Here is a 24,938-nt window from a genome sequence, read left to right as displayed (position 1 = left end):
TCAAAAGAAGGAGTTAGGTGAGAAGGAAATGTCCAGCAGAATCGATCTCATGTGGGTGAAAACACATAGAAAACACACCAGGGAGACCACTCTATTTTAAATTAGCTGAGGAGCAGGAATGGCTGGACAGGGAGATGCCTCGGGAAAGAGGGCACATACCAGAGGTGATGAGAAGACTGCCTTGGATGGACGCTTCATCTAACTTATCCTTCTTACAAGTTCTTACAGGTCACTTTACAAGACCTTGGAACCCTGAAGGAACAGATCCTCTAGCCCAGGGCTGTGGGTATGGGACTGAGAGCTGCTGTGTTCCCGGCTAGAAAGGGTGTTCTGAAGTTCTAAGAGGAAGTAAAATGAAAAACCAAGCATTAGTGAGACTGTGATGTGCATAAAACCAGGTCCTGGACCTTCCTGGAAAGAACCCACAGGCCTGGTTTGTATCTGCCCATGAACAGGTTGCTTCTCACTGCATACCTTTTCTGTCCCCCAACTGCAATAGTAATGTAATGGACAGTGTAGTGGTACCTGTCCTGGAACTAGCTCTTGTAGACCAGGCTGGCCTTGAACTCACAGAGAATGCTTGCCTCTGCCTCCCTCCTGAGTGCTGGAATTAAAGGAGTGTATTCACTGCCCGGTTATATACTCATTTTTAATATATTATTACTGTGTATATATGAATGTACCTATGGGGTTTAGAGGGCAGTTTCATAGATTTGTCTCTCTCTCCCGTACATGGGTCCCAGGGGTCAAACTCAGGCTGGTACGCTGGTGTGGCACACAGTGCCTTTACCCCCACCTCACTGTCCTGTCCTTGTCTTGACCATCTACTCATGGAAACATCCTAAAGAATGACCAAGGCTCCCTTGAGCCCTGACCTTGCATTACTCTGACGCTGGATTTTCCAGAGACAGCCAGGAAACACAAAGTTTTAAGAACAAAGCAGGCAAGCTGGGCAGTGGTTGTGTATGCCCAGCCATCGGGAGTCAAAGGCTGGAGTTTTTTGTGAGTTTCAAGTCAAATTTACTACAAATTTCCAGAACAGGCAAATTTATAAAGAAAAATCCTCTCCCCAAAACAAACAAATTAAATAGATCAGGCCAGGGTCAGTTGCAGGTGCCTTTAATTCCCCTATTCAGGGAGCAGAGGCAGGTATTGTCTCAATGTGTTCAAGGCCAGCCTACAGAGGGAATTCGAAGGTTAAGGCCATTTGTTGCTCTTGCAGAAGAGTAGCATTCATCACCCACAAGGCTGGCTGCTCACCCTCTGCTGGCCTCTGTAGGTACTGCTTGCACATAAAAATAAATTGAAGAAAAAAAACTCTTGTAATAATGGTAGCTGGACTTACTGTCCTGACGGCCTGTGCCGGGCAGTGGTGGCTCACGCCTTTAATCCCAGCACTCGGGAGGCAGAGGCAGGCAGATCTCTGAGTCCGAGGCCAGCCTGGTCTACAAGAGCTAGTTCCAGGACAGGCTCTAGAAACTACAGGGAAACCCTGTCTCGGGAAAAAAGAAAAAAAAAAAAACCATAATGGCCTCTGTAACGCTGACTTCTCTTTAACTTCTCCCCAACACATATCAGGGGTGTGCATACACCTCCGATTTGGGGAGAGCGGTAATGTTGCTGCCAGGGATTGAATTGCCAAATTTGTCACAAAGAAAGCCCCCTGATTGTGTGCCTATAAGAGCTGGCTGCATCAGTCTGCTTGAAGGCTTCAATTTCCACTGGCGTGACTGGACTTACCGGGATGCCGTGAGTCCTGAAGAACGGTACTCAGAAGAACAGAAGATCTACTTTTCCACACCACCTACACAACGTTTGGCCCTATTAGGCTTAGCCCAGCCCTCAGAACGCCCTAGCACTACATCTGTGCTTCCCAGTTCCATGCTTACCAAGCCTCAGATTTCTAGCAGAGTACAAAGTTGGTTTACCCCAGTGTCTCACCACCGGAAAAGGAGGAGGAAGAGGATGGAGATTTTCCTGTGGTGGCTGAGCTTGTGGATGAGCGTCCAGAAAAGGTAAAGCAGATGAAGGCCTTCCGCTCCAGTGCCAAATGGAAATCCCTGGGAACCACAGTGGATATGGACATTTCCATCATGATGAACGAGATCCATCTTCTCCTAGGAGGGTTCGTCATGACAGCCCAGATCCATCTCCTCCCAGGAGGGCCCATCATGATACCCATATCCCTTTCCCCCAAGGAGATTCCGTCATGACTCAGACACATCTCCTCCTAGAAGGGTCCGCCATGACTCAGATGCTTCTCTCCTCAGGAAGCCTTCAGGTGTATCTCCTAGGAGAGGCCTTCCTAGTTCCTCGGGTGTCTCTCCACACAGAAGGGTCCATAACCACTACCTATCACAGCCACACATAGGAGGACTTTTGACACTTCAGATACACAGCCTCTCAGGAGGGCCCTGGATGACTCCCCTGATTTGGAGCTGCCCAGAATTAAGAGTAGTAAAGCTGCATCCTCTAGCAAGACTGTACTCCAGAGGGGGCTGGGACCCTCCCACTCATCACTCTCCAAGGCCAGTAAGTATAGGCAGGAATCCGACCTTCCTGCACGGATACGGTAACCAAAGTCTCTTGTTGGAGCTAAGAAGAAGCTTGATCCTCAAGGTGTCTGCCAAAAAGCCTCTGATTCAGACCTTTGTCCTCCATGGCAAAAACAAAATCCAGGACACCAGGATTCTGACTCAGATCTGTCACTGCCACGGAATAGACAGAGGCGCCAGGGCTCTGACTCTGACCTCTCTCCACCCCAGAGAAGACAGAGGACCACATCTTCTGATTCTGATCTCTCTCCTCCTCGAAGAAGTCCCCGTCCCGGGAGGAAGACTTCAGGCATGTATTCTGGAGCAAAAACTGGGCTGGTGCCCGATGTCCAGCGGGAACAGCAGGAACTCCAGAAACAGGACCAAGACACCACGGCCCTTGGAGCTCAGTTTGAATTCATTGAAACTGTATTTCGAGACAAGTCTGGTGGGAAGAGGAATTTGAAGCTGGAACGTCTGGAGCAGAGGAGAAAAGCAGAGAAGGACTCAGAACGAGATGAGCTCTATGCCCAGTGGGGCAAAGGGCTTGCTCAGAGCCGGCAACAGCAGCAGAATGTAGAGGATGCCATGAAGGAGATGCAGAAGCCTCTGGCCCGCTCTATCGATGATGAAGATCTGGATCGGATGCTGAGAGAACAAGAAAGAGAGGGGGACCCGATGGCCAACTTCATTAAGAAGAATAAGGCTGAGGAGAACAAGCATAAGAAAGTGAGGCCTCGCTATAATGGTCCTGCACCTCCTCCCAATAGATTCGGTATCGGTCCTGGCTACCGCTGGGATGGAGTGGACAGATCCAATGGCTTCGAACAGAAGCGCTTTGCCAGGCTCGCCAGCAAGAAGGCTGTGGAGGAGCTTGCCTACAAGTGGAGTGTGGAGGACATGTAGCTTCTCCGAGGCTGTGCGGTGCTGTGGTGGTGATGGCACAGGACAGCCCGACATCCAGCTCTAACTTGTCTTGCTAGACACAGACCAGCAACTCGCGGTCAGTTCTGACCTTTGGACTAGGCACCTACCCTTGGCTGTGTCCATGTTGTCTGTACTGACTGACAGCGACTTCTCTATCCCAGGGTTTGTTCTTAGCCAGTGCTTTCCTTCTTATTTTTAAAAATGAACACATATTTTTTTGTAAAAAAATCAATAAGTAAATAAATAAAATTTGTATGTCTAAGATGTGTGTGGCAGCGCATGCGTTAAATCCCAGCACTCAGGAGGTAGAAGCAGGTGTATCTCTGTGAGGTCGAGGCCAGCCTGGTCTCTAATTTCAATTCCATATGAGAGTATCTGAGAAGACAGCCATTGGGGTACCCTGCTGGAAAATGGCTGACTGAGAAGCTCTTTTCTCACAGTCAGCCACAAAAGATACACACAGATCCTCTGCAAAGATAGTCCCTAGGGGGCCTGGATTTCTCTCCACACCCTTGGATGTCCTAGAATTGAAATTATAGACCAGGCTGGCTTTGAACTCATCAATATCACCTGCCTCTGCCTCCTGAGTGCTGGGATTAAAGGCATGTGCTACCACTGCTGACCATTAGCCCACTGATTTTTAAATTCAGGCTCACTTCAGCTTTCAGGATATGGTCAAAAGCAAGAACCGGATTCTTTGCCAGAATAGAATGTGAATGGCCTCCAGCTAAATTCTCAGTACAGTCCTTCTCTCTAAATCCTCACAGAGAGGAGGGAGGAGGAAGACAAAGAGAGACAAAGAGACAAAGAGAAGAGAGAAACAGAGAAGAGAAAGACAGGAGAGAGTGAGAGAGAGAAAAAGAGAAGAGGGAGAAAGAAAAGAAAGAAAGAAAGAAAGAAAGGAAGGAAGGAAGAAACCCAGGCTGATTTCAGACTTCAGATTTTCCTGCCTCAGCCTATATACTACTGAAATAATATCTGTGTTCCACCACACCCAGCTCAAACATTTTTCAAGAGGGAAGAGAAAAGTTTTGGGGTTTGTTTTCAGTAACACAATGTCTTAGGGTTTCCATTGCTTTCAGCGAAATCCCTGGAGCAAAAACCAAGTTGGGACAGAATGGGTTTTCAGCTTACGTTTCCACGTTGCTTTGTTCAGCATGAAAAGAAGCCAGGACTGGAAGGAACTTGAGCAGGACAGGAACCTGGAGGTAGAAGCTGAGGAAGACGCCATGGAGGAGTGCTGCCTACTGGTTTGCTCCTTATGGCTTACCCGACCTCCTTTCTTATAAATCCCAGGACCACTAGCCATGGATGGAGCCACCCACCGTGGGCTGGACCCACCCCCATCAATAACTAGTTAAGAATATGCCTTACAGCTGGATCTTATGGAGGTTTCTTCTCAGTTAAGGTTCCCTCCTTTCAGATAACTGTGGTTTGTGTATCAAGTTGTTATATGACTAGCTAGTACATACAATTAGCCAATTGTAGGAGCACACATTCATAATCCCAGCACTAAAGAGGCTAAGAAAAATGTGGGCCATGTATTCAAGGTTAGCCTGAGCTACATAGCAAGCGTGTCTCAAACAGATGAACAAAACAAGGCCTCCCTCAGTTGGGCAGGCATGGGCCACGTGAGATCTGTCTTCAAAATTAATAAAGTAAAAAAGAGCCAGGTGTGTTTTGCATGCATGCTAGTAATCTAAACTCTTAGGACGTAGAGGCAGGAGGTTCAGAATTTCAAGGCCAGTTCCAGAGCACATTTGATGCCAGTCCAGTAGTACAGGAGAACATGTCTTAAAAGGGGTAGCAAAGGAAATATACACAGTATAATCTATATTTAAGATAGTAATAAGCCTTGTGGTCTTCAAAGAATTCAAGTTCAAATCCTTGTGCCCTAACTTGTAGTTATATGAACCAATATATATTTAACCTTTTTACATCTCCAGTCCTCATCTGTAAAGTAGAAACAAAAACGGTGGCTATATTATAATATACACATAGCTTACAGACGTTAGTTAACTTAAGTCATACGATGGTCATATGATTATTGATTAAACAAACATTAAACATTCCATTCTTGTCGCAACAATTGCCTATTTTTATAGTGTTTATAATGAATGTCTAGAAGCATGAGTCAGAAAGACACTGTGATGCTTAATTTTAATTGATAAACTCGAATGGGTTATAAAATGCCCAGAGCACCAGGGGAGCACACTTTTGGGTGTGTGTAAACTCTTCCAGAGCGGATTAACCTGGTGGGTAGGAACACTGACTGGCCCTGAATATAGGCAGTACTGACATGTGAACGAGCAGCCTCGTGTTCCCACCACCGTGGAACCATTGGGCACCACGCCTTCCTGTGATGGTGGACAGTATCCCCTCGAGCTTCAAGCCAAAATAGCCCTTCTTCCTTCAAGAGGCTTTAGTCAGGTATTTAATGAGAGCATCTGCGAAGGAAATAATACAGGTATGGGAAAGTAGGAGCACTGCCATAATAAACTTGACCACATGCCTTCTGGACTGGTGTGTGCAAGGGATGCTGAAGAGCCTGGAGCTACAGGGTGAGAGAAGCCCTACCTCCCCCACCCCCGCTCTTTCTCACAGAGATGCACCTGTTTTTGCCTCCCATGTGCTGGAATTAAAGGCACGTACCACTTCCAGCGCCCTCTTTCTTCTTTCTTTCTCTCTCATTCTCTTTCACTCTCTTATTCTCTCTCGTTCTGTCTCTTCCCTTCCTCTTGTTTCTGTGTCTCTCTTTCTTTTCCTCTTTTACTTGCCCTCACTCTCTTTTTCTTTTTTTCTCTTGTTCTCTGTCTTTCTCTTTTGCTCTCCCACACTTTCTCCTTCTATCTCTCTTTCCCTCTCTTTCCCTCTCTCTCACTCTCTTTATTTCTTTTGATTTTGTTTTGTTTTGTTTTTTAGAGACAGCCCTTGCTGTTCTGGAACTCACTTTATAGACTAAGCTGACCTCGTACTCAGAGCTCCACCTGCCTCTGTCTTCCAAGAGTTGGGATAAAAGGTGTCCGTTATCATTGCCCAGCACAGCCTGGGTTTCTTAATGAGACACCTTTTCTTCAAAAAAGGAAAGTGGGTCCTGTGAGCAAAGATACGTTATTTTTTGAAAATAAAAATAAGAAATTGTCGGGCTGGAGAGGTGGCTCAGTGGTTAAGAGCATTGCCTGCTCTTCCAAAGGTCCTGAGTTCACTTCCCAGCAACCACATGGTGGCTCACAACCATCTGTAATGGGCTCTGGTGCCCTCTTCTGGCCTACAGGCATACACACAAACAGAATATTGTATACATAATAAATTAATAAATAAATAAAAAATAAGAAATTGTCAATTTATTATGCTATGCTTGTAACAAGACTACTACCAACCAAGCCAGTTGGAGTTTGAAATCCCTTTTCTCTCCCTGTGTAGCTGAGAGTGTAAAATCAGACCTGTTGAGCTGCAACAAGGAATTTTGAGAGAGATGCAGCAGCACACACTGTAATCCCAGCATCTGTGATGAAGAGGCTGAAGAATAGATTTCAAGGTCATATTGGCCACACAGCAGGGTTAAGACCTCAACAAATCGAAACATGAAAATAATTTTACTTTCTGTGCTTGAGTGTAGCATCTAGAATCTGTCACCCCCAGGAACTCTCTGGCTGTGGGATAGTTCAATAATGGCGTAGTGTGTAAGGACACTTCCTGCCAAGCCTGATGATCTGAATTTCATCCTTAGGTGCCACATGGTGAAAGAGAACTGACTGATCCAAGTGCTGTGGCACATGCCCGTAGATAAGTTAGTCAGTAAACATATGTCTGTAAAAATGAGGAAGGACTTTAGGTCACACTGCCTGTGTACTTTGTTACTATCCAGCCTGGCATCATCTGGTAGTGCACTCAATAAACTTCTCATTCTAAAATAAGGTTGTTGGCAACCTCTTACAATATTTGGAGTAAGTTTTAAATGGCAAATTGCTCAAGTTAGCTAACTTAGCAGGCAGTTACATCTAAGTGAGAAAATAATAGTAAAATTCCTCGTGCTTAAAAAGAACTATTTCCATTTCCTCTCTGATGGTTCAGCAGATAAATGTACTTATTCTACAGAGGACCCAGGTCCAGAACCCATGTGGAACTGGGCCATTGTTATGCCTGAGTTTATTATGCCCAAATGGAAACCGGATTCTGATGGATTCTGATGGAAAGCACAAAAGGGATTTTTAATGTTCAAACTTGAGTTTGGACTATACCTCTACCCCAGCAATGCAGTGGGTGAGGGAAGTGCAGCCTGAACCCGGGAAGGGGGGAACTCCTAAAGGGGAAATGCCATAGTAAGGGGCGTTCATGTCCTGTCATCCTGGGATTGGGTAAGGCAGGCATAGGGCAAGGTAGTCTCTGAAACCATTGGTCATTTTCTGGGCAGGAAAACCTTAATAACTGACAAGGTATCTTCAAGGGCGGTCTGCCTCCTAGGAACATCTGAAACCCCTTAAAATTTATGGCCCTGCTCCCTAGCTCCTTAATTGGCTATTTTCAGGGTATCCATCCAAATTGCGCTATCGCAGTACATATCTGCGCTGAGATCCCCCCTCATTATATGGCTCAAGATGATGCCCCCTCTTTAAAACGGAGTCTGCAAAGTCAGGTTCTCGCACCATCATTAACTGCAGTTCAGGGGATCCAAAGCCCTGTTCTAGCCTTCACAGACACCAGACGTGCAAGCAGTGCACAGATGTACATCCAAGCGAAACACTTAAACACGCAAAGAAGACATCCTGAAACAAGACAGTTCCATTTTTCCTCCTGTTGAGGACTGCTTGCGTTTGGAATAAATAAGAATCACTGTGGAGCCCATTAAAATCTCCAAGCCTCCTCCAAAGAGATTCTGATGGACCAGGTTAAGTAGAAGATGAGAACTATGGGTTTTAGACATCTCTGGTGATTTTAGGGTTTTTTGCTTTTATTTTTTTTCTTTTGGTGTAGCTTATACACTGGCTTCTGCTACAAGGCTTTCTTCTTGGGTAACATTCCAAATGCTCGGTGTACATGTGTACACTAACATGCCTGCCTGCCTGGCCTCCTCGAGTAATTCTTTGTTTTTGTGTGGTTGTTTATTTGTGTCTGAGACACAAATAAATCCTGGATGGCCTTAATTCACTGTATAGACAGGCTGACCTGGAACTTGTGACTGTCTACCTGTGTCTAACCCTGAGATATCAGACTTTGTTTTCCTCTCTGACTCCCTAGATGATTTTTATTCAAATAACAGACAAAACACACTCCCTCAGTTCGTAGGAAGAGGAATCTAGGATATCAGTATGGGATCTCCTAAGGGAAGAGGGATCTGGGGTATCATGATGGGCCCTTTTGGGTGGAGATGGATCTGGGGTGTGATGATCGGTACTCTTGGGAGGAGACAGATTTGGGGTGTCATGACGAACCCTCCTAGGAGAAGATGGATCTCATTCATCATGATGGAAATGTCCACCTGCACTGTGGTCTCCCAGGAGTTTCCATTTGGCACTGGAGCGGAAGGCCTCCACCTGCTTTACCTCTTCTGGAAGCTCATCCACAAGCTCAGCCACCACAGGCAAATATCCATCCTCTTCCTCCTCCCTTTCCGGCTTAGTGGTAGAGATAGCTGCCCAGCCCACATCATCATCAACAATCCGCAATCCCTTGCTAGTGGTGCCTTGCGTCTTCGGTCCTTTTTTGTACCTCTTCTGAAGGGACTCTGAACCTCCTTCCTGGCCGGCATCTGCCCCAGACAAGTAACGCTTCAGACATTCGGCTTTGGAGAGCAGTGGAGCTGCCACCATGGCAGCAACGAGGGAGAAGCTGACCTACAATTTTTTTATTTTTTATTCTCTTTTATGTATTTATTTTTCATGGGGAAATTTCCATGTTTAACGTAAAAGGCTCAAAGCATTAGATTATTTACATGTGGGTTAGAAAAGATGGCAGCGCCCAAGGGTCTTCCTGAGGGGCTGTGAGAAGACAGTCATTTAAACCCCATTAAACAGAGGCTTCCCGTCTCCGAGGAGGAGCTCAGAAGAGGCGCCACATCCAGGCCCTTGATGCACGAGCACCAGCTTCAGATCAGGTCAGCCACGTTCATGGGCATCTCGTCTATCTGGATGGAGTAGTACTGTTCTATGTCCCTGAGGATGCGGATGTCATCATTCTTCACAAAACTGATGGCCACACCTTTGCGGCCGTATCGCCCCGATCTCCCGATCCTGTGAATGTACAGTTCTCTGTTGTTGGGCAGGTCGTAGTTAATGATGAGGGACACCTGAGGGACATCCAGGCCGCGAGCCCAGACATCTGTAGAAATGAGCACTCGGCTGGCACCTGAGCGGAACTCCTTCATGATGGACTCGCGCTCCTTCTGGGGCATGTCCCCGTGCATGGATGACACAGTGAAGTTGGCTTCTCTCATCTTCTCTGTCAGCCAGTCAACCTTCCTCTTGGTGTTGCAGAAGATGACAGCCTGGGTGACGGTCAGCGTGTCGTAGAGGTCACACAGAGTGTCAAATTTCCACTCCTCTCTTTCCACCGCCACGAAGAACTGCTTGATGCCTTCCAGAGTCAATTCATCACGCTTCACCAAGATGCAGATGGGGTCGGTCATAAACTTGTTGGTCATCTCCAGGATCTCATGAGGCAATGTGGCACTGACGAGAACCACCTGTGTGGCCGGCGGCAGGAACCTGTACACATCGTAGATCTGCTCCTTGAAACCTCTGTTCAACATTTCATCAGCCTCATCCAAAACCAACATCTTGATAGCCCGTGTCCTTAAACTTCTACGGCGAATCATATCAAAGACGCGTCCCGGGGTGCCTGCCACAACATGTTGCCCATAGTCCAGCTTGCGGATGTCCTCCCCAACATTGGTGCCCCCAATGCAGGCGTGGCACTGTACATTCATGTAGTCCCCCAGAGCCAGCAAACCCTTCTGAATCTGTACAGCTAACTCTCTTGTTGGAGCCAAGATCAAAGCTTGGGTTTCTCGAACCTGGATATCCAAGCCCTGGAGGACTGAAATGCTGAAGGTGGCCGTCTTGCCGGTGCCAGACTGAGACTGGGCTATGACATCTCTCCCCTTAATTATCTGCTTGAGAGCGCGCTGCTGGATTGCTGAAGGCTTCTCAAAACCGTAGGCGTAGATGCCGCGCAGTAGGTCCTCCCGCAGGCCCACGGTGTCGAACGTGGGGGTCACGTCCACCTCCTCGCTGGTCTCAAACTCCACTTTGTTCACGTCCTCCTCTTTGAGCAACCACTTCCGCCCAGAGGCTAACATCGCCATCGTGGCCGTGGCGGCCCTGATTTGGAGTCCACCGAGAGGTGAGGAGCGCGAGCGGCAGCGGCCTGACCTACAAATTTTTAAAAGTTCATAATAATGCAATGCAAATAATACAAGACACTGTCTCAAAAATAATAAATTTAACTTTAAAATAAAATCATTATTTATAATGAGACTCTCAGGTTTCTTTGGTATTTGACAAATACTTTTTCTGAGTATTAAATATTCTTAAACTCTAAAATTTTGTTTTGCTTTTTATTTTTTGAGACATGGTTTCCTGGTCCATGTAGACCAGGATGCCCGCCAACTCACAGAGATATGCCTGTCTTGGCCTCCTAAATATTGGGATTTAAGTTATTCAACCATCAAGCCACGGCTTAAAACTGTTTTTAAAAACAAAATTGTCAGTCTTTTCTTAAGTCTATTGCTAACATAAGAGTTATTTCTCATGTGTAAGTGAAGAAAACACAACGCCGTCCGGGGAATAAATAGCAAACCAATGTGGAAGCCAAACCTGCAGATTCTCAGACCATTCTGCTGTTCCACCCCAGATTTCAGTCCAAAGAATATTTCTATCCCACACTAACTAATGGGAATTTTTAAAAGAGTTTAAATTACACAAGTCGTAGGTTTAAAGTAGAAAAGAATGTATAGGAAACATTTAGTTTATTTAAGAAAAAAGGAAGACTGGGGGTGGTGGCGCACGCCTTTAATCCCAGTACTCGGGAGGCAGAGGCAGGCAGATCTCTGTGAATTGGATGCCAGCTGGGGCAACAAAGCGAGTTTTAGGACAGCAAGGGCTGTCACATAGAGAAACACTGTCTCAAAAACCAAAAATGCAAACAAAACAGTTTAAGAGAAAAAAAGGTTTTGGGTTGTCTCTGTTTGTTTTCGAAGATGACTCAATTTCAGAGAAACTCAGAAGCCTGCTGCAACCATACAAGCTGGCCTGCTGATGATAAGAAGGTATAGGGAATCTGGAGTCTCAATAAACTGTAGCACAATTAATAAAAACACAGACACAGATATTGGGGTTCAACATGAAGACCAGAAAAGCAAAGCAGCCAGATACTACCACTTACCTCTCTGTCAGTCCAAGTATGGCGATCCTTCCTCCAGGAATCCTCAGGATGAGACTGGCTGAGAGCTGTCTCCTCCTGTCTTATATACCTCTCTAGGGCTGGGATTAAAGGCGTGGCCCACTACCACCTGGTTTCTATGCCAAACCAGTCTGGCTACTTGGATTAAAGGTGTGTGATACCACTGCGTGATCTTGAGGCTGACCAGGGTGGTTCTTTTACACTGTGATCTTCAGGGAAAGCTTGATTTACTAAAATACAAATGACATATCACAATAAGCAGTCTGACAGTGTGACTGCCTAGATCTAGTGCCCAACTGGGTACCACACGCTCCTCTGCAATCTCATCAATACTGCCTGCCTCACACCAACACCCGAACCCATTCTACTCACCACAATGGGGGAAATCATTGCTTTCCAAGTTCACCTGGTTGGAGTCAAACGTGTATCTATAAATATCAGAAATCAGAGGCAGAGGTCACATGAATCAGTTAGGTGAAAAGGAAATGTCCAGCAGAACCGATCTCATGTGGGTGAAGACACATAGAAAACACTCCTGGGAGAGCAATCTACTTTATTTTAAATTAGGTGAGGAGCAGGAATGGCTGGACAGGGAGATGCCTCGGGAAAGAGGGCACATAGGAGAGGTGATGAGAAGACTGTCTCGCGTGGACGCTTCATCTAACTCATCCTTCTTACAAGTCCTTACAGGTCACTCCGCAAGACCTTGGGACCCTGAAAAAACAGATCCTATAGCCCAAGGCTGTGGGCATGGGACTGAGAGCTGCTGGGTTCCAGGCTAGAAAGGGTGTGTTATGGTTTTGGTCCCTGTCCCTTTAAGAGACAAGCCACTCCCATTCCCTCCCTGTCCACTGAAGCAGGCTGTTCTTCAACTTCCGGTCTAAGCTTGCTCTCTTTTCCATCTTCCTCTTGGAGAGGCAGCTTCGCTTCTGCCTCTCTCCCCACTTCTCTGCTTCCCCTTCTCCGTCTCTCTCTTTCTCTCTCTCTGTCTCTCTCTCTCCCCCTCTACCTTCCCCCTTCATAACTCCCCTGAATAAATATTCAACCTCACCATGTCTCTGTCTTCTGCCAGCCCGCCATGTGTCTCCCTGCCTGGGACCAGCCACTGCTCAGGGACCGTCAGCCATCTCTGCCTGGGACTTCCTGCTCCCAGAGCCCACTGCCTGCCACCACATGGGCCGCCACCACTGCTCAGGCCACCACTCTAAGACCGGCAGCCTTCTCTGCCTGGGACTGGCTGCTTGCAGGGCCCACTTCTGCCGCCACATGGCCTGCTACCACCATTTGGGACTTCATAGCATTTGCTGCTTGCCTACAGCTGCCACCTGGGACTCCATAGCATTTTTAAAGAACACAACAGGGTGTTCTGAAGTTTTAAGAGGAAGTAAAATGAAAACCAACCACTAGTGAGACTGTGATGTGCATAAAACCAGGCCCTGGACATCCTGGAAAGGACCCATAGGCCTGGCTTGTATCTGCCCATTAACAGGTGCTTCTCACTGCATACATTTTTTGTTCCCCAACTGCAATAGTGATGTAATGGAGAATGTAGTGGTCCTGTCCTGGGACTAACTCTTGTAGACCAGGCTCCTCTTCTACTCACAGAGATCCACCTGCCTCTGCCTCCCTCCTGAGTGCTGGAATTAAAGGAGTATATTACCACTGCTCAGTTATATACTCATTTTTAAGATATTACTCAAGCCGGGCGGTGGTGGCGCATGACTTTAATCCCAGCACTCGGGAGGCAGAGGCAGGCGGATCTCTGTGAGTTCGAGACCAGCCTGGTCTACAAGAGATAGTTCCAGGACAGGCTCCAAAGCTACAGAGAAACCCAAAAACAAACAAAAAAAGATATTATTACTCTGTATATATGAATGTACCTAAGGGGCTCAGAGGGCAGTTTCGTGGATTTGGCTCTCTCACCTTTACATCGGTCCCAGAGATCAAACTCAGGCTGGTATGCTAGTGTGGCACACAGTGCCTTTACCCCCACCTCACTGTCCCTGTCCTTGTCTTGACCACCTGCTCATGGAAACATCCTAAAGAATAACCAAGGCTCCCTTGAGCCCTGACCTTGCATTACTCTGCCCCTGGATTTTCCAGAGACAGCCAGAAAACACAAAGTTTTAAGTACAAAGCAGGCAAGCTGGACATTGGTTGTGTATGCCCAGCCCTCGGGAGGGAAAGGCTGGAGTTTTTTGAGTTTTAGGTCAACCTGGTCTACACAGCTCCAGAACAGCCTGGTTTGTTAAGAAAAGTCCTCTCCCCAAACAAACAAATTAAATAGTTCCGGCCAGGCTTGGCTGCACCTGCCTTTAATTCCCCTATTCCGGGAGCAGAGGCAGTTACTATCTCAGTGAGTTCAAAGCCAGCCTACACAGGGACTTCTAAGCCAGCCAGAAGTGTAGAGAGACCTTGTCTCAAAAACAAAAAGCAATAGAGCAGGAAGAGGTGAGGTGACTCAGTGAGGGAAGGTGTTTGCAGCCAAGCCTGACAACCTCAGTTCATCCCCAGGAACCCACATGGTGGAAGGAGAGACCTGACTCTAGCAGTTGTCCTTTGGCCTCCATAAGTGTGCGCAGAACACAGTAATTTTTTGTTTTTGTTTTTGTTTTGTTTGTTTGTTGTTTGTTTTGCCATACAGGGTTTTTCTGTAGCTTTAGGAACCTGTCCTGGAACTAGCTCTGTAGACCAGGCTGGCCTCGAACTGACATAGATCCACCTGCCTCTGCCTCCCTGAGTGCTGGGATCAAAGGCATGTGCCACCAATGTCCGGCCCTTCGGGCTACATTCTTAAAACTGTGTTTCCTGGCTGGCTTGGGAAAATCCAAAGGCCAAGTAATCCAAGGTCAGGGTTCAAGAAAGCCCTTCCTTATTCTTCAGAATCTTTCTGAGTAGGTGATCAAGATGAGGACAGGACAGTGAGGTGGGGGTAAAGGCACTGTGTGCCACACCAGCATACCAGCCTGAGTTTGATCTCTGGGACCCACGTAAAGAAGACAGAGCGAAATCCATGAAACTGCCCTCTGAGCCCCATAGGTGCATTAATATATACACAGTAATAATTTCTGTCAACTGGACAGTAAACTATTGTCACCTGGGATGTGAAACCGCAACAGTGGAATGGCCTAAGTCAGATGGGCCTTGCTGGATGTGGTGGTGCACACCTTTAATCCCAGCACTCCGGAGGCAGAAGCCGGAGAATCTGTGTGAGTTCAAGGCCAGACTGGTCTACAAAGCTTGTTCCAGGACAGATAGGACTGATGTACAGAGAAACCCTGTCGGGATAAACAAAAAAAAAAAAAGAAAGAAAGAAAGAAAAAAAGAAAAAGAAAAGAAAAGGGATTCAGGTTGTCAGCAGGTGCCATTATTCCCTCTGGTGAGCCCTATCACCGGCCTTTGTTTTATGTAGGGTTGTGTGCTTATTCATGCCTTTCCTGCCTTTTAGAGATAGTAAAAATTTGTCAGAAAGCCAGGTGTGGTGGTGCACACCTTTAATCCCAGCACTTGGAGGCAGAGACTGGTTTCTGAGTTCAAGGCCAGTCTGGCCTATGGAGCAAGTTCCAGGACAGCCAGGGCCACACAGAGAAACCCTTTCTTAAATAAACAAACAACCCAAGAACCAAACCTAGGAACAGTAAAAAGAGATGGAGGAACTGAAGAGAAGGGTCAGTAGTTAGAACACTTACTGCTCTTACTGAGGACCCGTACTTGACTCGCAACACCCAGGGATTGCAGCATAGAACTGCCTGTAACTCTGGCTCCAGGGGAATTCATGCCTACACTCACATGCACAGACGTGTACACATTTAACTTCACATATGAATATGGACACCCCTCTACACCTCACAAATGTAATACATGTCATTCATACATATATGGTAATAATTAAAATGTAGTTACTTAGTGGCTGGCCATGAGAACAGAATCCACAGCTTGGGCCTTTTCCTTTCTCAGAATTTCTAAAATGTATTAATGGAGTCCTTACTCACATGGAGGAGACTGTACGTTGTCCCATTCATCTTAGCTGCCTGGTGACTAATGCTACTTTAGCATATAGGAGAGTCTCGAAACTAAATATGTTTCCTATACATTGTTTTCTACTTTAAACTTATGACTTGTGTAAGTTAAACTCTTTTAAAAGTTCCCATAGTGCTTTTGCGACGTTAGTGTGGGATAGAAATACTCTTTGGACTGAAATCTGGAGTGGAACAGCAGATTAGTCTGAGAATTTGCAGGCTTGGCTTACGTATTCGTTTGCTGTTCATTTACCGGATAGCTTTGTGTTTTCTTGGCTTACACATGCCAAATAACTCTTATATTAGCAGTAGATTTAAGAAAAAGATTGAAAACTTTTGTTGTTTTAAAAAGTTTTAGGCCAGGACTTGAGGGGTGAATCCTTTTAATCCCAATATTTAGGAGGCAAAGACAGGGGTATCTCTGTGAGTTGGAGGGCATCCTGGTCTATATAGAGACACCCTGTCCCAAAAATGAAAAACAAAGCAAAATTTGAGAGTGTAAGAAAATACAATATTCAGAAAAACTATTTGTCAGATACCAAAGAAACCTAGGACCTGAGAATCTCATCATAAATAATGATTTTAAAATTAAATTTATTCTTTTTGAAACGGGGTCTTGTACACTATATTGAACTTTTAAAAATTTGTATGTTGGCCCCATCCTCACCACAGCCATGGTGGCAGCTCCCCTGTTCTCCAAGGCTGAGTATGTACCTGGAGAGTTACTTGTCTGCCCAGAACCAGCTGTTGCCCTACAGTGGACTGGGCACTTTTAAGTCAATTAGCCTTTCCCCCCTAAAAAAAAACCAATTTCATAAAATCCCCACAGGCTAGTCGAATGTAGGCAATTCCTCAGTTGGGGTTTCCTCTCCCAGGTGACAATAGTTTACTGTCAAGTTGACAGAAATGAACAGTTTGCATGTGTGCACAAAGCCCCTGTGTTCTAAGGCTGTGGCCGCATAAACGGTGTGGGATACACCTGTAATCCCAGCACCAGAGAAGTGAAGGCAAAAGCGAGCATCGGCTGTGCGGAGAGCACTCCAATCTGAACTGCCCAGAACTCCAGCATGGCTGTCTAAGATTTCCTGAACAGCTGATTCGATGATCTTACTATTTGGCTTTTGTTCCGTACCCTTGGTGGCTACAGGGTTAGTAAACTTGTGACCAAGTGTAGAACACACTGTGAGCAGAACACCGTGCAAGCACGTGGGTCTGAGTCCAGTCCCCAACAACCACATAAAAATGCCAGACTATCGGGCCGTGGTGGCGCACGCCTTTAATCCCAACACTCGGGAGGCAGAAGCAGGCGGATCTCTGTGAGTTCTAGGCCAGCCTGGTCTACAAGAGCTAGTTCCAGGACAGGCTCTAAAAAAGCTGCAGAGAAATCCTGTCTCGAAAAACCAAAAAAAAGAAAAAAAAGAAAAAAAAATGCCAGGACCAGCCGGGCCGTGGTGGCGCATGCCTTTAAACCCAACACTCGGGAGTTAGAGGCAGGCGGATCTCTGTGACTTTGAGACCAGCCTGGTCTACAAGAGCTAGTTCCAGGACAGGCTCTAAAGCTGTCTCGAAAAAGCAAAAAAAAAAAAAAAAAAAAAAATGCCAGGACCAATGCTGTTTGTTTCTTAAGTAAATGCAGGGAGACAGGTAGATTGGCGCTTGCTGGTTAGCAAACCTCAAATAAGCATCAAGTTCAGGGGGATTGTCTCAACCCACAGCACATGGCTCCCAACTGCCTCTAAATTCCAGCCTCAAGAAGACTGAGACATGCTTCTGGCCTACACACAAATGCAGTCTGCCTTGCAGCCTACGTTGGCTTTCATCTTGCACTCATCTCATCGTTCTGGGAGTAAAGACCTGATGTTCCTGACCATCTCTTTTTATATTTATTTTTCGAATTTTTTTTATTATGTATGCAGTGTTCTGCCTGCAGATAGACATGCAAGCCAGAAGAGAGCACCAGATCTCATTACAAATGGTTGTGAGCCACCATATGGTTGTTGGGAATTGAACTCAGGACCTCTGGAAGAGCTCTTACCATTGAGCCAACTCTTCAGCCCTTGACCATTTCTTTTTCCTTCCTCTTAAATCACATGTTCATGGGGAGAGGGGAACATCAGTGTATATGGGGTCAGAGTACAGCTTCCAGGAGTCTGTTCTCTCCTTCCATGAGGATGGATGGCAGGCTGGCAAGATGGCAAGATTCTTTAAGCCTTTAGTAATAACATCACTATTATAGGTCAGACAGTTTCAAAGTCATTTATTTAAATAATTACATGGCTTAGCCCTATGTGGTGGGTACCATTTAAAGGGTGTATACCTTAGGATCCTCTAAATCAGCAATTCTCTGCCTGTGGGTCAAGACCCCTTTAGGGGTTAGAGGAGACTTCCACAGGGGTAGCCTAAGACCATTGGGGAAACATTTACATTATGATTCATAACAACAAAATCAGTTATTTCAATAACAATGAATGTGATTTTATTGTTGGGGGTTACCACAACATGAGAAACTGCATTAGGAAGATTGAGAACCACACCTCTAAATAGTATCTTGCAGTACTACACAAAAATATAACAGGTATGAGTCCAATATTTGAAGGCACCTGCTGATTTTGAGTCTGTCTTGAATGTGTTTGTCTTGGCCAATGTAAATTGAGTCTTGACTCTCTTTGCAGAGCTTCAGGAAAAAGTCAAAATAAATGTGCTTCTTTCACACATCTTTGGTCCCAGCACTCAGGAGGCAGAGGCAGGCAGATCTCCGAGGTGGAGGCTAGCCTGGTCTACAGAGTGAGTTCCAGGACAGCCATAGCCACACAGAGAAACCTTGTTTTGAAACACTAAAAAAAAAATGCTTTTTCAAAACCCAAATTCTACCCCAAATAAATCTACCAAAGTGCGATTCTACAGGGGAAAAGTATCAAGGGCCCGGGGAGAGAGGTGGTGAGACACTGGGCTAAGCCAGCTTCGTGCTCTGCTGGAAATCTGAGGCTTGGTAAGCATGGAACTGGGATGCTCAGATGTAGTGCTAGGGCGTTCTGAGGGCTGGGCTAAGCCTAATAGGGCCAAACGTTGTACAGGTGGGGTGGAAAAGTAGATCTTCTGTTCTGAGTATTGTTCTTCAGGACTCACGGCATCCAGTAAGTCCAGTCACGCCAGTGGAAACTGAAGCCTTCAAGTAGAGTGACGTGGCCAGCTCTTGTAGGCACACAATCAGGGGGCTTTCTGGGTGGCAAATTTGGCACTTCAATCCCTGGCAGCAACATCACCCCTCAGAGAGCAAACCAGCCCCCAAATCGGGGGTGTATGCACACACCTGCTATGTGCTGGGGAGAAGGGAAAAGAAAGGCAGAGTTACAGAGGCCATTTTGACACTAAGTCCAGCTACCATTTTTGCAAGCTTTTTTTTTTCTTCAATTTATTTTTATGTGCAAGCAGTAGCTACAGAGGCCAGCAGAGGGTGAGCAGCCAGCCTTGTGGGTAATGAATGCTACTCTTCTGCAAGAGCAACAAATGGCCTTAACCTTATAACTTTCTGTATAGTCTGGTCTTGAACTCATTGAGACAGTACCTGCCTCTGCTCCCTGAATAGGAGAATAAAAGGCATCTGCAACCGACCCAGGCCTGATCTATTCAATTTGTTTGTTTTTAGCAGAGGTTTTTTTCTTAATAAATCTACCTGTTCTGGAACTGTGTAGACAAGGTTAACCTCAAACAAACAAAAAAACTCCAGCCTTTGCCTCCTGAATGCTGGCTTTACGCAACCACTGCCCAGCTTGCCTGCTTTGTACTTAAAACTTTGTGTTTCCTGGCTGTCTCTGGAAAATCCAGGGGCAGAGAAATCCAAGTCAGGGCTCAAGGGAGCCCTTCCTTACTCCTTAGAATGTTTCTGAAGAGGTGGTCAAGATACGGACAGGATAGTTAGGTGGGGTGAGGGATAAAGGCACTGTGTGCCACACCAGCATACCACCTTGAGTTTGATCCATGGTACCCATGTAAAGGTGAGAGAGCCAAATCCATGAAACTGCCCTCTGAGCCCCATAGGTACATTCATATATACACAGTAATAATATCTTAAAAATGAGGAAAAGGCCCAGGCAGTAGTAATATACTCCTTGAATTCCAGGCACAGGAGAAAGGCAGAGGCAAGCATATCTCTGTGAGTACAAGGAGAGCCTGGTCTACAGGAGGGAGTTCCAGGACAGGTACCACTACATTCTCCATTACATCACTATTGCAGTTGGGGAACAAAAAATGTATGCAGTGAGAAGCACCTGTGAATGGGCAGGAGGTCCAGGGCCTGGTTTTAAGCACATCACAGTCTCGCTAATGGTTGGTTTGTCATCTTACTTCCTCATAGAAGGTCAGAACACCCTTTCTAGACTGGAACCCAGCAGCTCTCAGTCCCATACCCACAGCCCTGGGCAAGAGGATCTGTTCCTTCAGGGCCCCAAGGTCTTGCGGAGCGACCTGTAAGGACTTGTAAGAAGGATGAGTTAGATGAAGCGTCCATCCAAGGCAGTCTTCTCATCCCCTCTGGTATGTGCCCTCTTTCCCGAGGCATCTCCCTGTCCAGCCATTCCTGCTCCTCACCTAATTTAAAATAAAGTAGATTGCTCTCCCAGGAGTGTTTTCTATGTGTCTTCACCCACATGAGATCGGTTCTGCTGGACATTTCCTTTTCACCTAACTGATTCATGTGACCTCTGCCTCTGATTTCTGATATTTATAGATACACGTTTGACTCCAACCAGGTGAACTTGGAAAGCAATGATTTCCCCCATTGTGGTGAGTAGAATGGGTTCGGGTGTTGGTGTGAGGCAGGCAGTATTGATGAGATCGCAGAGGAGCGTGTGGTACCCAGTTGGGCACTAGATCTAGGCAGTCACACTGTCAGACTGCTTATTGTGATATGTCATTTGTATTTTAGTAAATCAAGCTTTCCCTGAAGATCACAGTGTAAAAGAACCACCCTGGTCAGCCTCAAGATCACGCAGTGGTATCACACACCTTTAATCCAAGTAGCCAGACTGGTTTGGCATAGAAACCAGGTGGTAGTGGGCCACGCCTTTAATCCCAGCCCTAGAGAGGTATATAAGACAGGAGGAGACAGCTCTCAGCCAGTCTCATCCTGAGGATTCCTGGAGGAAGGATCGCCATACTTGGACTGACAGAGAGGTAAGTGGTAGTATCTGGCTGCTTTGCTTTTCTGGTCTTCATGTTGAACCCCAATATCTGTGTCTGTGTTTTTATTAATTGTGCTACAGTTTATTGAGACTCCAGATTCCCTATACCTTCTTATCATCAGCAGGCCAGCTTGTATGGTTGCAGCAGGCTTCTGAGTTTCTCTGAAATTGAGTCATCTTCGAAAACAAACAGAGACAACCCAAAACCTTTTTTTCTCTTAAACTGTTTTGTTTGCATTTTTGGTTTTTGAGACAGTGTTTCTCTATGTGACAGCCCTTGCTGTCCTAAAACTCGCTTTGTTGCCCCAGCTGGCATCCAATTCACAGAGATCTGCCTGCCTCTGCCTCCCGAGTACTGGGATTAAAGGCGTGCGCCACCACCCCCAGTCTTCCTTTTTTCTTAAATAAACTAAATGTTTCCTATACATTCTTTTCTACTTTAAACCTACGACTTGTGTAATTTAAACTCTTTTAAAAATTCCCATTAGTTAGTGTGGGATAGAAATATTCTTTGGACTGAAATCTGGGGTGGAACAGCAGAATGGTCTGAGAATCTGCAGGTTTGGCTTCCACATTGGTTTGCTATTTATTCCCCGGACGGCGTTGTGTTTTCTTCACTTACACATGAGAAATAACTCTTATGTTAGCAATAGACTTAAGAAAAGACTGACAATTTTGTTTTTAAAAACAGTTTTAAGCCGTGGCTTGATGGTTGAATAACTTAAATCCCAATATTTAGGAGGCCAAGACAGGCATATCTCTGTGAGTTGGCGGGCATCCTGGTCTACATGGACCAGGAAACCATGTCTCAAAAAATAAAAAGCAAAACAAAATTTTAGAGTTTAAGAATATTTAATACTCAGAAAAAGTATTTGTCAAATACCAAAGAAACCTGAGAGTCTCATTATAAATAATGATTTTATTTTAAAGTTAAATTTATTATTTTTGAGACAGTGTCTTGTATTATTTGCATTGCATTATTATGAACTTTTAAAAATTTGTAGGTCAGGCCGCTGCCGCTCGCGCTCCTCACCTCTCGGTGGACTCCAAATCAGGGCCGCCACGGCCACGATGGCGATGTTAGCCTCTGGGCGGAAGTGGTTGCTCAAAGAGGAGGACGTGAACAAAGTGGAGTTTGAGACCAGCGAGGAGGTGGACGTGACCCCCACGTTCGACACCGTGGGCCTGCGGGAGGACCTACTGCGCGGCATCTACGCCTACGGTTTTGAGAAGCCTTCAGCAATCCAGCAGCGCGCTCTCAAGCAGATAATTAAGGGGAGAGATGTCATAGCCCAGTCTCAGTCTGGCACCGGCAAGACGGCCACCTTCAGCATTTCAGTCCTCCAGGGCTTGGATATCCAGGTTCGAGAAACCCAAGCTTTGATCTTGGCTCCAACAAGAGAGTTAGCTGTACAGATTCAGAAGGGTTTGCTGGCTCTGGGGGACTACATGAATGTACAGTGCCACGCCTGCATTGGGGGCACCAATGTTGGGGAGGACATCCGCAAGCTGGACTATGGGCAACATGTTGTGGCAGGCACCCCGGGACGCGTCTTTGATATGATTCGCCGTAGAAGTTTAAGGACACGGGCTATCAAGATGTTGGTTTTGGATGAGGCTGATGAAATGTTGAACAGAGGTTTCAAGGAGCAGATCTACGATGTGTACAGGTTCCTGCCGCCGGCCACACAGGTGGTTCTCGTCAGTGCCACATTGCCTCATGAGATCCTGGAGATGACCAACAAGTTTATGACCGACCCCATCTGCATCTTGGTGAAGCGTGATGAATTGACTCTGGAAGGCATCAAGCAGTTCTTCGTGGCGGTGGAAAGAGAGGAGTGGAAATTTGACACTCTGTGTGACCTCTACGACACGCTGACCGTCACCCAGGCTGTCATCTTCTGCAACACCAAGAGGAAGGTTGACTGGCTGACAGAGAAGATGAGAGAAGCCAACTTCACTGTGTCATCCATGCACGGGGACATGCCCCAGAAGGAGCGCGAGTCCATCATGAAGGAGTTCCGCTCAGGTGCCAGCCGAGTGCTCATTTCTACAGATGTCTGGGCTCGCGGCCTGGATGTCCCTCAGGTGTCCCTCATCATTAACTACGACCTGCCCAACAACAGAGAACTGTACATTCACAGGATTGGGAGATCGGGGCGATACGGCCGCAAAGGTGTGGCCATCAATTTTGTGAAGAATGATGACATCCGCATCTTCAGGGACATAGAACAGTACTACTCCATCCAGATAGACGAGATGCCCATGAACGTGGCTGACCTGATCTGAAGCTGGTGCTCGTGCATCAAGGGCCTGGATGTGGCGCCTCTTCTGAGCTCCTCCTCGGAGACGGGAAGCCTCTGTTTAATGGGGTTTAAATGACTGTCTTCTCACAGCCCCTCAGGAAGACTCTTGGGCGCTGCCATCTTTTCTAACCCACATGTAAATCATCTAATGCTTTGAGCCTTTTACATTAAACATGGAAATTTTCCCATGAAAAATAAATACATAAAAGAGAATAAAAAATAAAAAATTTGTAGGTCAGCTTCTCCCTCGTTGCTGCCATGGTGGCAGCTCCACTGCTCTCCAAAGCTGAATGTCTGAAGCATTACTTGTCTGGGGCAGATGCTGGCCAGGAAGGAGGTTCAGAGTCCCTTCGGAAGAGGTGCAAAAAAGGACCGAAGACGCAAGGCACCACTAGCAAGGGATTGCGGATTGTTGATGATGATGTGGGCTGGGCAGCTATCTCTACCACTAAGCCGGAAAGGGAGGAAGAAGAGGATGGAGATTTGCCTGTGGTGGCTGAGCTTGTGGATGAGCGTCCAGAAGAGGTAAAGCAGATGGAGGCCTTCTGCTCCAGTGCCAAATGGAAACTCCTGGGAGACCACAGTGGAGGTGGACATTTCCATCATGATGAATGAGATCCATCTTCTCCTAGGAGGGTTCGTCATGATACCCCAAATCTGTCTCCTCCCAAGAGTACCGATCATCACACCCCAGATCCATCTCCTCCCAAAAGGGCCCATCATGATACCCCGGATCCCTCTTTCCTAAGGAGATCCCATACTGATATCCTAGATTCCTCTTCCTACGAACTGAGGGAGTGTGTTTTGTCTGTTATTTGAATAAAAATCAGCTAAGGAGTCAGAGAGGAAAACAAAGTCTGATATCTCAGGGTTAGACACAGGTAGACAGTCACAAGTTCCAGGTCAGCCTGTCTATACAGTGAATTAAGGCCCTCCAGGATTTATTTGTGTCTCAGACACAAACAACCACACAAAAAGAATTACTCGAGGAGGCCAGGCAGGCAGGCATGTTGGTGTACACATGTACACCGAGGATTTGGAATGTTAAGCAAGAAGAAAACCTTGTAGCAGAAGCCAGTCTATAAGCTACACCAAAAGAAAAAAATAAAAGCAAAAAACCCTAAAATCACCAGAGATGTCTAAAACCCATAGTTCTCATCTTCTACTTGACCTGGTCCATCAGAATCTCTTTGGAGGAGGCTTGGAGATTTTAACGGGCTCCACAGTGATTCTTATTTATTCCAAAAGCAAGCAGTCCTCAACAGGAGGAAAAATGGAACTGTCTTGTTTCAGGATGTCTTCTTTGCGTGTTTGAGTGTTTCACTTGGATGTACATCTGTGCACTGCTTGCATGTCTGGTGTCTGTGAAGGCTAGAACAGGGCTTTGGATCCCCTGAACTGCAGTTAATGATGGTGCGAGGACCTGACTTTGCAGACTCCGTTTTAAAGAGGGGGCATCATCTTGAGCCATATAATGAGGGGGGATCTCAGCGCAGATATGTACTGCGATAGCGCAATTTGGATGGATACCCTGAAAATAGCCAATTAAGGAGCTAGGGAGCAGGGCCATAA

At 46.3% G+C, this 24,938-nt stretch overlaps 3 protein-coding genes across 3 annotated transcripts in view; 2 read left to right on the top strand and 1 right to left on the bottom strand.

Moving 5' to 3' along the window:
- LOC119817570 (BUD13 homolog) overlaps window positions 1-3,440 on the top strand; it is a 90,325-nt gene extending 86,885 nt beyond the window's left edge. Inside the window, 3 exon segments of the mRNA XM_038334888.1 lie at window positions 2,106-2,174; window positions 2,177-2,347; window positions 2,350-3,440. Of these exon segments, the coding sequence (XP_038190816.1) occupies window positions 2,106-2,174; window positions 2,177-2,347; window positions 2,350-3,440 (1,331 nt within the window).
- Window positions 3,441-9,546: 6,106 nt separating this feature from the next.
- Window positions 9,547-10,773, bottom strand: LOC119817572 (eukaryotic initiation factor 4A-III-like). Its single transcript, XM_038334891.1, has one exon. It carries the CDS (start codon window positions 10,762-10,764, stop codon window positions 9,547-9,549), a length of 1,218 nt encoding a protein of 405 aa, XP_038190819.1. The 5' UTR covers window positions 10,765-10,773.
- A 9,355-nt stretch (window positions 10,774-20,128) lies between these two features.
- Window positions 20,129-23,349, top strand: LOC119817228 (eukaryotic initiation factor 4A-III-like). Its single transcript, XM_038334407.2, has 2 exons — window positions 20,129-20,346; window positions 22,065-23,349. Exons 1-2 carry the CDS (start codon window positions 20,129-20,131, stop codon window positions 23,347-23,349), a joined length of 1,503 nt encoding a protein of 500 aa, XP_038190335.2.
- Window positions 23,350-24,938: the final 1,589 nt, after the last annotated feature.

Source organism: Arvicola amphibius, chromosome 6, assembly GCF_903992535.2.
Source record: "Arvicola amphibius chromosome 6, mArvAmp1.2, whole genome shotgun sequence".
NCBI lineage: Eukaryota > Metazoa > Chordata > Mammalia > Rodentia > Cricetidae > Arvicola > Arvicola amphibius.
The sequence above is the reverse complement of the archived record's forward strand: the minus strand, read 5'-3'. Positions and strand labels throughout refer to the sequence as shown.

Excerpts from the sequence above, each read along its gene's own strand:
- LOC119817228 (XM_038334407.2), top strand. The coding sequence starts at position 20,129 with ATGTATGCAGTGAGAAGCACCTGTGAATGGGCAGGAGGTCCAGGGCCT. Across the intron at positions 20,347-22,064 it reads AAGGTCTTGCGGAGCGACCT|GTCAGGCCGCTGCCGCTCGC; the intron begins GTAAGGACTTGT and ends AAAAATTTGTAG.
- LOC119817572 (XM_038334891.1), bottom strand. The coding sequence starts at position 10,764 with ATGGCGATGTTAGCCTCTGGGCGGAAGTGGTTGCTCAAAGAGGAGGAC.